The 16631-nt window shown below is 44.9% G+C and overlaps 1 protein-coding gene across 1 annotated transcript; it reads left to right on the forward strand.

The window, feature by feature from the left end:
• Positions 1 to 1027: 1027 nt before the first annotated feature.
• Positions 1028 to 16610, forward strand: LOC117734937 (E3 ubiquitin-protein ligase RBBP6-like). The gene is given in 21 exon segments (XM_034539296.1): positions 1028 to 1638; positions 2994 to 3096; positions 4648 to 4696; positions 6808 to 6852; positions 7018 to 7100; positions 7197 to 7293; positions 7703 to 7845; positions 8021 to 8193; positions 8360 to 8463; positions 8631 to 8801; positions 9119 to 9270; positions 10769 to 10874; positions 10986 to 11052; positions 11203 to 11245; positions 11366 to 11656; positions 11862 to 11996; positions 12248 to 14341; positions 14770 to 14833; positions 15074 to 15237; positions 15718 to 15969; positions 15971 to 16610. Coding segments are annotated over 21 exon segments (4641 nt in total). The 5' UTR covers positions 1028 to 1472; the 3' UTR covers positions 16110 to 16610.
• Positions 16611 to 16631: the final 21 nt, after the last annotated feature.

Genomic DNA, 16631 nt, shown 5'->3' on the forward strand with positions numbered 1-16631 from the left:
CAAAATCAGCTTCATAAATGATACTTTGTCTCCACCTAGTGGATACTTTAGGCTACACACATGACAGATCTACAGGCAACAATTTAGTTTTGTTAAAAACTGTTGTGCATTAAAACTATTTGTTTTGCAATTTGTGATTTGAATAATTAATAAATAGTAGGCCTATGTTTCTTCTACTGTGGTCCTGAATCGCGGGGAGCGTGGGTGCCTTTTGGTGTGACTCCCGCTGGGACTCCGATGCAGTTTAGAAAGCACGACGTCAAATCTCCAGCAGAGGAAGTGCACAATTGAAGGCCCATTATTTCCATGCTCATTGGGTGTAAATCTGGTTTGCTTTTTGAGCCATCCTGCCTGCTGTCCCCGGAGACCAAACAGGTGCAGGGACACCGCACTGCGCGCGGAGGCAAGATGCTGGCTTCAGGTGTCGAGAGGAAACTTGTAAATGTCTAAATCCTAAATTGGATCGGCGTAGAGATAGACACGTGTTCTTTTAGTGCTTTTAGTTCTAATGTGACGCTAAATGCTTGAACAAACGGTTGTGAACATATTGATTAGGTATTCCTCACCAAGAGGCTGTATATTATTGTTGTGATATATTATTGTAAGTCTTCTTTTCTGTATTTTAGGAAACCTTTCATTGTCACACCCTGCCTTCATTGAGCTATATGCAGTATAATATATATATACATATATATATATATATATATATATATTATTTATTATATTATTATATACACACTATACTATATATAATATATCATGGTATATATAGTGTTATATATAGTATATATTTATTTAATAGTATATATTATATACTATTAAATATATATATATATAGATCGATAAGAAAACAACAAGAAAACACCTGACATTTACAGTTTCTTAAAGCAAATATACGCATAAAAACAAAAGGAACTATGTTTTATATATTTTGTAATACACGTATGAAGCGCTGCAGGATATCATGCGGGATAAATGCGACATCGCATTAATAACTTCGGTTCTTGAACAAGTGGGAGTGTGCGCGTGGGGGGTCACGTGGACGCAGCATCATACGGCGCGTGCACTGTGCTGACGAGCTGTTGCTGGTGTGGAAACAGCTGGTGGTTTCTGTCAGCGAACACTTTCGGCTTGATAAGCGGCGTCGGCAGGAATAAAAAAAAAATTAAGAAAAAGTTCTAATTTGACTAAAGGGCGCTTTTGATTTGTGTCGCCGCTGCTGTTCCGCCGCGTGCCGGGGAAATGCCACCCGGTTTAACGGCACTTTTATCCGGCCCATTTGTTAAGTCACGCACTAGCTTGGTAAGCTACGGAGGAGTGACGCTCGTGCAGCCGGCTGCTAACCACCAGCTAGTTACTGCTAGCTAACTTTGTGCTCCCATAGCAACAAACCACACAGGCGGCGTGTACACGGTCGGCTTCCTGACAGTCAGCCCAGGGGCGAGTTTTATTCTGTTTGCTACAATATCAGCATGACTCATGTTCACTACAAATTCTCCTCCAAACTCAACTACGACACGGTGGTTTTCGACCGCCTGCACGTCACCCTGAAGGACCTGAAGAGCCAGATCATGGGCAGGGAGAAGCTGCGAGCCGGGGACTGCGACCTGCAGATCACCAACGCGCAGAGCAAAGAAGGTAACGGGCGCGTAAGGAGTGCGTTGGTGCTGACAGTTTACACTTTGGTGGAAAAGGGGGTACCAACAAAAAAAAAAAGAAACACGTGGTCCGTGTTTGACAGCTGCCTCGCGTCACCTCTTTCGGGTTGACGTGGGAGGGGGGAGAGAAGAGTGAGACAGGAACAAAAGCGTGTAAAGAATGGGCCACGTTCCTGACTGCTGGCCTTACTTTAAACGGCCTGGTGATGGTGGATAAGCCCGGGCAGTGGCATGCATGTAAAAGTCCTCAGAGAGAGAGAGACGTGGGGGGTAAAAATAGCACAGGTAGGGTAGGAGCACAGCCTAGTCATGACCATAAGATTAAAGTCCAGCCTCACACACACACACACGTGGAAATTATCAGGGATATATAAGCAGACTGATGCATTTTGGTCGAATATAGTCACTAAATTAAAAAGGCAAAAGAGGGGAAAAAGAGATAAAACATTAATCGGATACAAATTAAATCTCTCAAATCCTACAGATAGTCCAAAATAGAGTTGTGTGTTTCCACCGAAAAGCACAATCCGTCCATTTTGTGAGGGGAGGTACTCCTGCTATATTGTTTACATAAAGTTTAATAAGAGGGAAAAGAGGCTGTCGTACATTATGGAAAGGGTTAAAGGGGTCAGACTTCAATGGCCTCTTTGATTTAGATGTCCGTCTAACAGGGATGTGCCATGCAGCCTGTGGTTCCCTGAAGACCCAATGAAGGATCCAAAGGGTGTCAGAATCTTCTCTTAACTTGGTTTTGGTTAACATGAAGTCCTTTTTGTTTTATAAAATCTAATGGTGAATAGTCAAATTCAAAGCATTTGGTATCCTGTCAGAAATGATCTACCTGCTGTGTTAAATTTAGCAGATGTACACAGTATAATTGACTAAGTGTGTGTGTGTGTGTGTGTGTATATATATACTTAGACTTGCATGGCTTAATCTTTGAGACAAGCATATGCTACTGGCAGGATCAACCAGGTATCCCTCTATATCTCTCATCATCTTTTGTTTTTAAAGCAAAAATGCCAATAGTTTTGTGATGGACAACTGAATGTCTTTAGGATTTTGTCAGACAAAACAAGCCGATTGAAGACATCACCTTGAGCTCTTGACTCAACTTGACTGAAAGATTAATCCCATGAATCAAGAACATAACTAGCAGATAAAATAATCATCAATCGTCAAGACTAAAGTAATAAACTAATTAAGGTCCAAGGCTAGTAATTAACGACGGTACTCAAGACCCTGAAGAGGAGAGGGATACATTTTCTTGTGATTTTAATATTAAGCTGATCCTGAATACTTTGCACTCTCATTTTCTCCATTGCTCCTTCTCAGAGTACAAAAATGAGGATTGTTCGATACCCAAAGGCTCCTCCGTCATCGTCCGGAGAATCCCAGTCATCGGGGCGAAGTCCAGCTCGAGCAAGACGCGCCACATGTAAGTGTTTCTTTTGGTGTGCCGTGGCACTGAATTAGCCGTGGTAGCTGAATTCATGTGTCGATATCCCTGAGTCTGTACTCTGCTGCCTCCTCCTACAAGCCTACCATAAGTGTTGTCCCTCTTTGAGGACTCCAACAAGGAACTCAGCAGTGGATCACTTTGATGTGTGAATGAGAGTAAATACTGCACAGTTGTGTTTTGTCCCGGTCCTCGGTCTCAATAATAGTAGCATTTATAAATAAGAAAATTATTGTCTGAAATGTACATATTTTATTTTAAAGGCCTATATCCTGTATTTAAAAATCCTAATCTCTCTCATAAAAAGTAGATAGCAGGATAACATAATATAGGAGCAGCCCTTGTTTTTATATATGGCAGCAGCATAAAGGATCATGATGAAGAAAACAATGCTATAAACATGATGAATAATACAGAAGCCTCAATCCTTCAGTTGATTAAACTAGGAAAAACTCGTAGGAAAAGAGGAAAGGGTAGAAGTGGAACTCCATGGTGACGTTTAGGGGGATTACCCAGATATTAGTCAGGATTAGACAGGACAACCAGCGGTGGTGTGGGTTTTATGCATGGGAAGCAGGAAAAGACCCCCCTGGAACCGACCAGCGGTCATGTGATTAGCCCCGTCAGCACCATGCGGACGGGTGGAGAGGAATGAGGGCTAAAGAGGTCTGTACCGTCGCCCACAAGATCAAATGCAGCAAATCAATTCTCCACCTGTCCCTCAGCTTCCAAAGGCCTTCAGAGTTAGCCTTGACCTTTGGGTCATTTGAAAGGCTTTTTATATTAAACTTAACGTCAAATGTTAAACCTAACTAAAGGGAATATTCACTGTAAACCCCAAACAGTCGTGAGTTATTAGAAATGGCATATGTGGGTCAGTTTTATTGTCGGGTGGAGTGTTTGTGTTATTGTACCGTTAAATAGGCCAAATGTTGAGGTTACGGTGCTGCCTTGACTCGGGTAAAACCACCAACAGTAAACATCAGGTTCAAGTGTCGGTCCTTGAGACGAGAATCATAATGTGTCATCGGCGCCGAGCAGACGGCGAGATAAAGCTATCGGGAACAAACAGAGGAATGGTGCCAGTTTCTTCAGCCCAAGTAATATCATATTTTATATAAGTTGGCTAATAAAATGAAATAATCATTTGAAACGTTGTGCTTTTTCTTGATAGCCTTACACGTTATTTAACTAGTTTTGGAGCAGGCGGTCCTTTAATCACAAGGTTGTCAAGGCCAGCGCTTTGCATGGCAGCTCAGCCTTTGGTGAGAGACAGGGTAAACGTGGAGGGGGAGAAAGAAAAAAATCTGAAAAATATCCGTTATGAAGCTTCGTCTTTTGTGCATTTAAATCGCACTTCAATATTTTAGTTTTTTTTGTCAAGATACCTTGACACAGAACATGTACTTGTGAAAAGGTGCAGAAAAATGGCACTAAAATGCAAAATACTTGCCATGCGAAATAATTATATGTCTGGGGCTTTTATTGTGAAAGGTAAGAATGAAGAATTGGTGTCTTTTTCTGTTTCAGTGAGCGATCAGATGTCCAGACTCACCAAGCCTTTGGAGCCTACAAAGCAGTACGTAACCAAACCAAATGCCACTGCACCTCTCCTCCTGGAGCTCCACTAAACACACGTTGTTATCGCGGCCCGTCAACGGTGCTTTAACACTGGTCCAGTGTGTGCTTTGGTGGGATTGGTTTAAACAAATGAAACTTCAATCTGAATCCCTGAACGCCTCTAATTCCTCTATTGCGGTCTAAGTTCCTGTTGCAAAGGGGAAGTAGTACACTCAGGATTTTATTTAGTCTGCGCTAACATAATTTATTAAAGCTATTAAAATAGTTAAAACTGGTGAAGTTAACAAATACCCAGTACTTTATTATTAACCATAAAGGAACGGATACACCTGTATGTATTCTCTCCTAATAAAGGCCCTCGGCTGTTAATTTAACGGGCTGCTGTGTCGCCAGAAGATCATCGGTATCTGTCTGTGGGTGTGAAGGGAGCTGCTCGGGCGGGTCCGACATTATCATGCAGGCCGGCTATTCACTGCTGATAAAACCAACTGTTGTTTTTATGCACATGACGTCATCGCCCAGTAGCCCTTTCTCCACGAGCGGCCGTTTGCTTGCTCTTTTCATACACGTGTAGCCGTGTTCGATAGCTATGTGGCTAACGTTTAAATGGTATTTTAGTATATTGGATTACACGAAAGAATCAAAATGAAAAATCTAGCATCCGGATAATCTAGAATCCTACAGAGAAGTTTGATGACGTGAACAGATGCTGGGAACAATATCATTAATTAACCCCAAACAATCTCTTCAAATGCAGTAAATAAAAGTCTTTGGACTCCCATACAATGGAGTAAAAAGGTTTTATGATTCAGGAGCGACTCTCAGAAAGGCAAGTGGTGCTCCATTGTTACTTCATGCCGTGTCCGTTCTGTTTATGATCCTGTAAACTAACTCAAAAGCTTTTACTTGAACTAGTGTGAACTGACCTGATTTTCTCTCTGGTTTCTCAGTAGAAGTGTCTTCCGCTCTTCTTCGTGCTTTTGAGTTTATCGTACCGCACAAACCTTTTTTTAAATTAATTTTTTTACTTTTGTGTTTTTCTGCCAATAAAGACGTTTGTACGAAGCCGTCTGATGTATTGATTATATGTTTGACTTGACGAGAGCGAATTACACCTATTCACGCTATGCTACTTCAGATATGTCACATTTTGGAGACGTCGGTTATCTGTCATTAGACATTTTCCAATTGAACGTTAAGATCTTGTGTTCATTTTGCAGGAAAGACACAAACGAAAATAAACAATCCATATTGGGTATTGGGCTTCAATTTGTACTCCAGCAAATCAATGAAGTATTTCATCGCAACTTGATGGCGTCTTTTATTAGATATGAGCTTTAATAAAACCAGGCAGGAAGATCCGTCCTCCTGCCGTTAACGATATAATACCGTAAAGTCATCCTCTACTCCAGCACATTGACTTTTAAGTGACAAAGTAAAGTTTATAGTACATTATGTACATGAATATATTTTTATATGTTTGTGTGAATATTTGTCTTTTTATAAGATCTTTTAAAAATTTTATTTAGTTAGGGCATTGATTGAATTTAAAGATTAATAATCGCAAAACCTGATGCTGACTGTACTTTATGTGCTTTTATTTGTGACGTTTAATTATTGTTAAAGAGTCTGTCACACATGTTGATTTAGCTTTTTGTTTGGTTTTACTATCTGCCATCTATTCCAGCACAGGAACAAACCGAGAAGAGGTGCTCAAAAACAAGACATTATTTCAATGGTGATGAGACTCGGGTAAACATTAGGAGGTGAAGAAGATGTTGTTTTTTTATTCTATGAAATGTTTCCCTGACAGGTGAAAATTGCCAGGGCGTGTTTTTATATTGTTTGCTTCACTGCTGGATGCTGGTGTAATTATATTAAAAAAAAAAAATCTATATTTGTTATTAAATTGAAGTTATGACTTCCAGCAGTAACTGACATGAAATCACCAAAGGTACCGCAGGTGAAGCATCAAGTATTGCAGGACAGGTGGTAATGTTCTTTTCCAATCGATGTGAACACAGAGCGATCGATCTGTTCCCAAGACCCGGAAACCTGGAGGCTCTCGTCGTGAATCGGCAAAACTGATCATGTGTTTAATTCTAACAGATGGACGACCAGAGTTCTTCGAGAGCCATGCCGCTTTTCTCACAGGTATACTCTCTTCTTGTTTTTAAAATTATTATCGTACACTGTATCGCGTGAGATTAAATACTGATCCTGCTGTTTGACGACTTTGTCGATTGCACGCGCGTGCGCGTGCGTGTGTGTGTGTGTGTGTGTGTGTGTGTGTGTCCGTCCATGTCCATGTCCATGCAGATGGCTAACCTGGCTGATGTGGATGGGTCAGAGGAGGATAAGATCAAAGTTATGATGAATCAGTCCTCCTACGGCACCTTGAAGTGAGTCACCTTTTTAATCATCTCCAAATCTCCTTCACTCCACAATCCTTTTTATTTTCTTTCTTCATCTGTCCACGTCTCACCATCTGTCTCTAGTTACAACAAGAAGTGTTGTACTGTACTGCCCGCAAACTACACGTGTTATCGCTGTGGGAATACCGGACACCACATCAGGAACTGTCCCGTCAGCGCGGTAAGAGCAGAACATGTGGTATCGCTCACAGGCCGCTTTTGTTGCCATCTTGCATTTCTCTGAAAAAATAAAAGTGTGTGTGTGTGTGTGTGTGTGTGTGTGTGTGTGTGTGTGTGTGTGTGTGTGTGTGTGTGTGTGTGTGTGTGTGTGTGTGTGTGTGTGTGTGTGTGTGTGTGTGTGTGTGTGTGTGTGTGTGTGTGTGTGTGTGTGTGTGTGTGTGTGTGTGTGTGTGTGTGTGTGTGTGTGTGTGTGTGTGTGTGTGTGTGTGTGTGTGTGTGTGTGTGTGTGTGTGTGTGTGTGTGTGTGTGTGTGTGTGTGTGTGTGTGTGTGTGTGTGTGTGTGTGTGTGTGTGTGTGTGTGTGTGTGTGTGTGTGTGTGTGTGTGTGTGTGTGTGTGTGTGTGTGTGGAGCAGGATAAAAACTTCCAAGCCCCCACGAGAATTAAGAAAAGCACCGGCATCCCCCGTTCCTTCATGGTCGAGGTGGACGACCCCAACACAAAGGGAGCCATGCTGACCAGCTGTGGGCGTTACGCGATTCCTACCATAGACATGTGAGACCAAAGCGTCGATAATAATAAATACTTGTTTAGCAAGACTTATGAAGACATATTAAGGTTCAATTCTAACAGCCAGTCAGAATTGTTTAAGTCACTGGTGAAATGCTCCCTCGAAACACGTAAAAAGCCAAAGTGAACGTGCAGCATGCGAACTGTTGTCTCTCCGTAGCGAGGCGTACGCCATCGGCAAGAAGGAGAGGCCTCCGTTCCTTCCACAGGAGCAGCCGGAGACGGAGGAAGAGGAGGATCCTATATCGGAGGAGCTCCTCTGTGTGATCTGTCACGACCTGCTGAGTGACGCTGTGGTCATACCCTGCTGCGGAAACAGCTACTGTGACGACTGTGAGTCTGTGCTATACACACACACACACACACACACACACAAACACACATATATATATACACGTCCACTAATTCTGGTCCTGGCGTACTATGTCCATCAAAACATTTGAGTTAAAAGTACCGTGGTCTGATATTTACATTTAAACTGTCTTCATCTCGTGCTCAGGTATTCGCACCGCTTTACTGGATTCAGAGGACCACGTCTGCCCCACTTGTAGCCAACCGGATGTCTCCCCTGACAACCTGATAGCCAATAAATTCCTTCGACAGGTGAATTGACAGATGGATAGAAAATATATTGATTAGAGTTGGATGGGAATGGAGATGATTAAGTAAATGTTTTTTTTGTATCTCTTTATTTGATCTGAAAACTGTTATTGTTTTTAACTGAAATACTCTGACGTGATTCAGTTTCCTGTCTGTTTCTCCCAAACCAGGCTGTGGACAATTTTAAGAAGGAGCAAGGCTACTCCAAAAGTCAGAAAAGAGGGTGCGGTACGTCCCAATCCCAAAATCCAACTGTGACGACGAGCCCTGTCCCGACCCCGCCTCCTGTCAGTGTGCCGAGCCAACCCAGGAAGCCTCCCCTGTCAACCCACACCCAGCAGGTAAACCTTTTTTAATGATGTGTCTCTGGAGGCAGAAATAGGAGCGGCACTTTACCTGCGTGACTCAGGAGAAAACAGAATGATTACGGTTTGCTTTTCACAATCTGTCTGTGGTCTTTAATAGTTCATTATCTTGTAAACACTGTGCAAACAAAAGTTAGAAATCACAGTTCGCTGCACCCCGCAATAAATGTATATTCTGGTTATATCTTCATCTATCACATCTATCTATGTGGAGATATTTTTGTAAAAGTTCATTAGTATGTCTCTTCTGGAGATTTTCACTCTGATCCATCTGTGTTGTCTTCCTTCTTTAGGACCCTCTCCTGCACCACTCACAGGCTGCAGACACACCGCCAGTGGCTCAGGTGTGTGTGGCTCCGCCCACAGCAACAGGCCCCGCCTCTTCTCCCACCACATCGAGCACTTCCCTCCAGCCTGTGCAAAGCCACCTGGATGAACCAGACAAGTACCTACACGCGTAAACATACTCGCACACAAATAAAATGACTGCGTGGTGCTCGGCTTCCTCTTGTGACTCGTGGTTATTGTTGTGGTACCTTTTTTAACGTTATAAAGTCATAATCCGCCTTCTGTTTGTTTTCTGACAAAGCAGATGCTCAAAGGAGAGTTTGCTGTTGTTTTAAACCGCACTTGCTGTTATCACGGTAACCTCTGGTGATTTAAAAGGATCGTAACACTGAATTCAAGGCGGTTGCATTTTACAGAGCACCCATAATGTCCCCATCTTTGGTGTAGAACGATTAATCCGTTCAACACAGTTTGCTAGTTACTGAATGTGCAGCTGGTCAGGGGGATGTTTTATCTTCCCCCCCCTGCTGGAGTACAAGGCAAAGTGCTTAAAATAGCCCTTGTGTTTATAGACTGCCATTTATTATGGAATTTGACATTTTTTCTGACTCATAATAATAATAATAATAATCTGTTTCGGGAACCGAGAGAGTGAGTCTGATTTTGCTCATGCGGCACATCGGTCTGTCAGCCAGGGTTGATTTGACACGTCACCCTGCATTTAGCAGAATAAATGATTTAAGACTTGGGAGTATGTCCACACTAAGCTGGTTAGATGTGTACACCCGTCTTCCTCCATTTCTCTCAGGCCTTTTGTACGCACAAAAATAGCTTCTTTTTTTTTTTGCTTGGGCCAAAACCGAGCTTTTCCCAAACTAAAATCCTTCAGAGGATGTGAATTGTCAGACTCCAGCTTGTTTTTTTTCTGTGTGTGTGAAAGGGAGTTGAATGATGACGTCGGCCAGCCCAGTCACGCTCCCAGTCGAGAGGAACTTTGTGATGTGATCGTTCATTAAAAATGGCCGTATGCCACAAAAACACATCAGAGCTCAATTAAGTTTAATTTTGTCAGACGACGTCACAGATTTAAAATGATGTTTTCGGGGAAGTAAGAACGACACAAAGTGTGAAGCCCTGGCCACGAGTCTTTTCATATAAACTATCATTTAAAAATCAATACAGAGTCACAAAACTTCATCAGTGTTTCTTTATTTTCTTACATCCCTATTAACCTCTGTATATGCCGATAGAGTCAGACGGCGTCGTGGCCATAACGGCATGTGTCCCTCTTCGAGGACAAAAAAGGCAGTTTGGCCGTTTTGATAGGCATCTAAAAAGTGTCGTAAGCTAAGTGATCGGTGTCACGCTAAAGAGAGGAGGAGTTTGAGAACCCCTGGTTGTAGGGTTCGTCCCAGGAGGGACATTTGGGGTGAAAATATGAAGGAATTGTCGTGTTCATGTTTTAATTTTAACATAAAATATATATTTGGTAGCATTAGTCTAAAATCATTGAGAACAGCCTTCTGTGCCGACAGAAATCGAATGTTGTGCTATTTATTTGAGATAAAGAACCGATAAACAACGCTATGTTAAGTTCACGCGGTTCAGTGATGTGTGTGTGTGTGTGTGTGTGTGTGTGTGTGTTGTTTATTCAGAGAGGCTGAAGAAAAGACCAGCGATGACTCAGCGGCTGCTGCCGCCCCGTCTGTACCGGTTTCACCCAAAGACCCCACTGATGCCCCATCACAGCTGATACCCCTAGTGAGCACACACACACACACACACACACACACACACACACACACACACACACACACACACACACACACAGCAAAGCTTCTCTGTCTGAAACCTGTGTGTGTTGCTGCTCAGGTGAAGCTTCCTCCACTAATGGAGCTGCCCCCGACGGTCAGTGTGACTCTAGAGCCGCCATCTTCAGGTGAGAAGCAGCGTCCCTTTCTGTCCATTCGGCATACCGTCCGTACTGTCATCATGCGCTTGGTCCCTTTTTTTTTTATCTGAGCAGCATAGTTATTGATGTATTATTATGAGAACTGCAAATACAACCAATTGTTCCCTGAATCCACAGGTCCGGTCCCAAAACCCTCGGCGCCATCAACGTGCTGGGAAAGGTCAGTTAAGATACGATAACTTATGGTACTAGCATCATGTTTAGATACTCGTGTCTATTTGACTCTGCCCACTGTTTCCAGTCTGATGTCTTTTCCTCTTCCTCCCTGTGTCCTCCGCAGCTCCTCCTCCTCCTCACTTTGTCCCACTGGAGGCTGGAATGAATCCAAAACCCAGCAGCCTCCTCCATATCCCACAACTCCTCCTCCTCTCTTCCCCCCCCCTCATTTCCACACATTCCTCGCCGCTCAGCAGCCTCTCGGCAGTTACCCCCCTGGATACCCACCGACTCCTCCCCTCTGGGCACTCCCAAATCTCCAGGGGTCCCCCATCCCTTCCCTGTGCCCCTCGACCTCCATCCCTGCCCTCATCCCCAGTGAGTGGTTCCAGCATCAGCGAAAGAAGAAGGAAAGGTAAGGTCACACCCATGACGGTGTGTATTGATCATATGACTTACCTTGTTCAATTGCAAAGGAAACTATAAAGTGGCATTAATGAAACTTGCGCTTTATTTTTTTTAAGTTGATTCCTTTGAGTATTGGAAGAGTACCAGCTGTTGTAGTTTGAGGACAAAATATCAATAGTAATATGAAACACTTGTCACCACCTCCGCCTCAGGTCACCTCACAGAGGACCTTCCCACAGGCGCTCCTCCTCTCGTTCTGAAAAGTCTTCTAAGTTCAAGCCTTCTCGCTCTTCGAGCAGGTCCAGGTCCCGTTCCCGGTCCAGGTCCAGGTCCCACGGCAGATCCAGGTATTTGTTGTCAAGTTTTGTAAGAATCGTTGGTGTTAATTCTATATTGTATTTCTCCATAAAATGATTCTTACATATGTTGTGTTGCTTTATTCCTGGTACTCACTAACCTATGATAGCGCGACCAAAACTGGATATTTGAGACTGATGCTAATTTTGATCTGAATCTGATAATAATATATTGATACAGATCCCTTCAGATATGTACTGAGCAGGATGTTTTACAAAATATCCTCTTCTTTTTCCCCCAGGCCCCACTCGCCTTACTCCCGCCACGGAGACCTCCACAGCCGCTCTACTTCCTCCCGCTCCTACAGCTACGGTTACAAGCGTTCCCCCACGCCGTCCTCGTCGTCTTCACCTCGAGTGGGTTACCATTCCAGGCCCAAGTCGCCGCCGGATCACTGCAAAAGCGCCAATCGCAGTCGACACCACAGTAAGAAATCGGCTTCGAGCAGCTACAACTCCAGGAGGCGAGAAGAACATTACCAGAGGGAGGCGGGATCCTCGGGGGGAAGTTTACCCGGACACCTGTATGCTCAGCAAGCAAATCAGAGTGGCAGCCTGGAGCTGGACAGAGAGCGCTACCTGCAGTGGAACAGGGAGTACAAAGAGTGGTGTGATAAATATTTCAGCAGCTACGTCGGCCACTTCCACCAGCTGCCTATTCCCCTCCTCAATATTCCCCCTCCTCCTCAGTGGGGGGACAGAGAAGGAAGCGGAATAACCCCCCGTGCTGACTCGGACTCTCGCGGCCGACTCCAAGGTAAACGCATCGCTCGGCTGGAGGGCCGCTCCCCTCGGTCGCAGTCATCCAGCGACAGCCGCTCCCCTCCATCTCAGTCTTCGAGGGACAGCCGCTCCACGCTCTCTCAGTCATCCAGTGACAGTCGCTCGTCTCCATCTCACTCGTCCAACGGAAGCCGGTCCCCTCCGTCTCGGTCGTCCAGCGACAGACGCTCCACACCGTCCAAAGACGGAGCTCAGCCGAGGGCCCTTCAGCAGAAGTGCACCGAGAGGACCAGGCGCCGCTCGGTCCCGCTCACGAGGGGAGACGAAGACGAGAAGAAGGCAACCACGAAGAATTTGGAGAACCTCTGCACCGTAAAACATGAGCAAAAGAGGAAAGGAGCGGAGGAGGAGTCATCCTCGCCTGATGCTGCAGACTCAACGGATGACTGCAGGAAGGACAAGAGGAGACGCAGCACTGGACCAAACGCCTTCAAGGACGGCACTCCAGCACAGGACAAAGCAGCTACCAGCGATGCCTTCGAATCGGTCCAACCACTCGCCAGACCTGCCAAACGTTTGGATAAAGACGATGAAAGAAAAAGCCGAGAACACAGGACTTTGGAAATGGAGAAAGGACGGAGAAGAGGCAAACATTCAGACTCCAGGCAGGACGTGGGGAGACGGCACAAAGAAAAGAAAAGCAAAGAGCCAGACATGGTGTATACAGACCGATACCCCGGAGGCCGCACGGCTTCTCACTCGAGATCAGAGAGGAGCAGAAAAAGAAAAGGAGAGGACATCAAGAGAAGTTCTCTGAAGGTTGAAAACAGCAAATGCCTGAAAACTAACACGGCAGAGGACCCCAAAACCTGCAGGAGTGAATCCCCGAATCCATTTGATAGAAAGAAGCCCAAAATGGAGAAGAAAAAAGAGAGAAAAACAGAGCCTCTGACAGAGAGAGACATCTGGGAGGGAGGGATACGGGTGAAACCACAGAAGAAGATAAGCATCAACATAAACCTGGATGGAAACAGGAAGGAAGAGAAAACTGAGAAACAGCGATCATCTTATTTAGAGAAAACAAAGGGAGAGATTGAGAAGGCTGCTAATGGAGAGCAGGAGAAGTTAAACAAAGAGACAGACATTGAAGACGTGGAAGGTGCATCTGAAGAAAAGATGAAACCAGATGAAGGAGATGCAAGACAGAAATGGGAGAAAGCTACCTTCAGAGATGATGGGGGAGAAATGTTGGAGAAAAAAGACATTGGAGAGAAGAAAGAGGACTTTGACTTATGGCGTCACGCCCTCAGAGGAGAAGAGGAGACGACGAAGGAGAGTAAAAAGAGAGACGAAAGAGACGGGATGGATGCCGGTAAAGGAGAAGAGCTGAACGATGAGAGGGGAGGACAAGCGATGGCAGAAAGCACATGTGAGGACAACAGAGGAAACCCGCCGGGGGAATCAAAGGAGGACCTGGTGGAGGGGGTGAAGTGGAGAATGAGGGAGGAGGAGGAGGAGGAGAAGGAGGAGGACACCACGGTGGGGTCCAAGTCCCAGAGGAGCAGAAACGAGAGCCACCAAGACGGACCAAACTCCTCGGTGGACGACAGCAGGTCAGAATTTGTTGTTTTTTTCATAAAACGCAGTGCGATATTTAGAACCGATCCGCTGTCAAAAGATGCAGAAATGGACCGTTGTCAGAAATATCTCGTCCATTAACGCGTTGCACGTTCTGTGACCGCCTCACAGTTGAGTGAGCAGCAGTCGTGATGTTTTCATTTTGTATGAGCAGCTCCAAAAGAGAGCGAAATGAAAACTAATATATAGAGATGTAAATACAGAATGTGTATACGTTGAATGGATATTGCTAAAAATACACAGACTATAAATTGTGTCAAAACATAGTTTGATTTCATGAAAATCAATTGACCTTGACTTTAGAATTTTTTTATTTTGTTTCTTGTCCATTTGCAAGATGACACGATCAGCATGTGAGTCGACTCTTATTGTGTCACCATATAAGTGTGTGTGTGTGTTACAGCAGCTACGGGGATCGGCAGGAGCAGAGGACGGTGGTGAAATACACCGAGGACGAGCTCGTACAGGTCCGTCATAGATGTATCATTCACAATACAAACATTTGTATCGTATACATTTAGAATCATTTGTGTTTTGTACAATTTATTTAAATTAAACTCTCGCATACATATACATACAAACAAGACATGCATATGACCAAATCTGTCCCATTGTGTGTTTTCATAATCCTGTTGTAGTGCGTTGATTATGTTGTTGGTGGAGGAACTGATCTCTGATGTCTCCGTCACGCCTTCGCTCTGTCTCAGGTCCCTCGCACCGAGCGGGAGAAGGAAGAGGAAGAAGAGCGGGATGAAGGTGTGACCGAAGCTCAGACGGATGCCCATGCATCGTCTTTACCTTCATCATCCGTGTGTGTGCCATCAGAGACGGGAACCAACAGGGAAACACAGAATGAAGAAAAGAGAGAGAGGTCAGTGGAAAGGAGCTCACACCAAAGTGTGGCTCCCTCTAGTGGCAAGGACAGAAATGACAGCGCTGCGTATTCAGATAGGGAGAGACGGAGAGATAGAGGGAGGGAGAGGCCGAGGGAGAAAGAGAGCAAAAGATCAAGGGAGGGAGAGAAAGGGAGAGGCAGGGAGCGAGAGAGGAATCCCCCGTCCTCCTCTCGTTACTCCTCTCATTCGAAGTCACATGACACCGAGAGGAGAGACAGGCAGCGAGGAGGCGACCCGGGCGACGCCAAGAGTTCACCTCGTCCCAGCAGGAAGTACTCCGGTGGCAGGAGACGGGAAAGCAGAGCTACCGAACTGCCCGGTCAAAATACCCACAAATCATCTCGAGACGCGTTGCCGGACACTAAATTTAAAGACAAAGACCATCCCCGCCAAGATCCACCAGGGAACTCTAGACCTGCAGGGTCCCACCACTCACCGCCTTTCCTCCCTCACAGCCGGAGTAAGGACCCAGAATTCATGCAGAACAAAAGCAGAAATGAGAGCAGGGTTGAAAAGGAGTGGAAGCCAAGGCCGGTCAAAAAACAAGGCAACGGGGAGATGGTGGCCGTGAGAGCAGGAGGTGGTCGATGGGAGGAGGAGGAGGGGGGATTGGACGGACGGACCAAGATGGCGACGACAGGAGAGCTGGAGGAAGGCGAGAGGCCCAGCAGCGTCGGCTCATCGGCAAGCCAGGAGGACGACGGGGGGGAAGCAGGACGAGGAGAAGAGACGCCACGCCGGCCCGGAGGTCCTGCAGGAGGACGGGGAGCTGAAGAAGCACCAGAAGACGCCGAGTAGCGGGGAGGGGGTCGACCTCGAGAAGCTCCGCGCCGCTACGCCATCTTGACCATGAGAATAAAAAAACAATGTCTTTACTTGAATAATGTTTATTTTTTTCCGAAAAAAAAAAAGTGCCTGGATTTATTTTGTCAACTTTAATTTTATTCTGCCAGGATACTTCTTGTATCGCCTTTAAGAAATACGCTTCGTGCAAAGTGAAAGTGAGCAAACCGTGAAGGGAAAAGCACTTTATACCAAATATAAGAAAGCAAATGTTAAAGCTCGGACTTCTTGAATTATTTAAAGTTGGACGTGCACGTGCTCTCAACTTGCTCTGGACTGAAGCTGCGACGTTACGTTTTGACGAGAGGTCGTTCGGTATTTGATTTGCCTCGCAACGGGAGTGCACATCGAGGATTATTATTGAAGAGAGTTTGTGATTTTCATTTTTTAAAACACACTGTGAATATTTATGATTTGAACCTCTGTGTCGTATTTTGTTTTTATTTTGAATTTTTGTAAATGTTTAATTTAAAAGCTGCTGGGTGGATGAATAATTAACCAAAGAGGAAAGTTTATTTTGTTGTTC

This window comes from Cyclopterus lumpus, chromosome 8, assembly GCF_009769545.1.
Source record: "Cyclopterus lumpus isolate fCycLum1 chromosome 8, fCycLum1.pri, whole genome shotgun sequence".
NCBI lineage: Eukaryota > Metazoa > Chordata > Actinopteri > Perciformes > Cyclopteridae > Cyclopterus > Cyclopterus lumpus.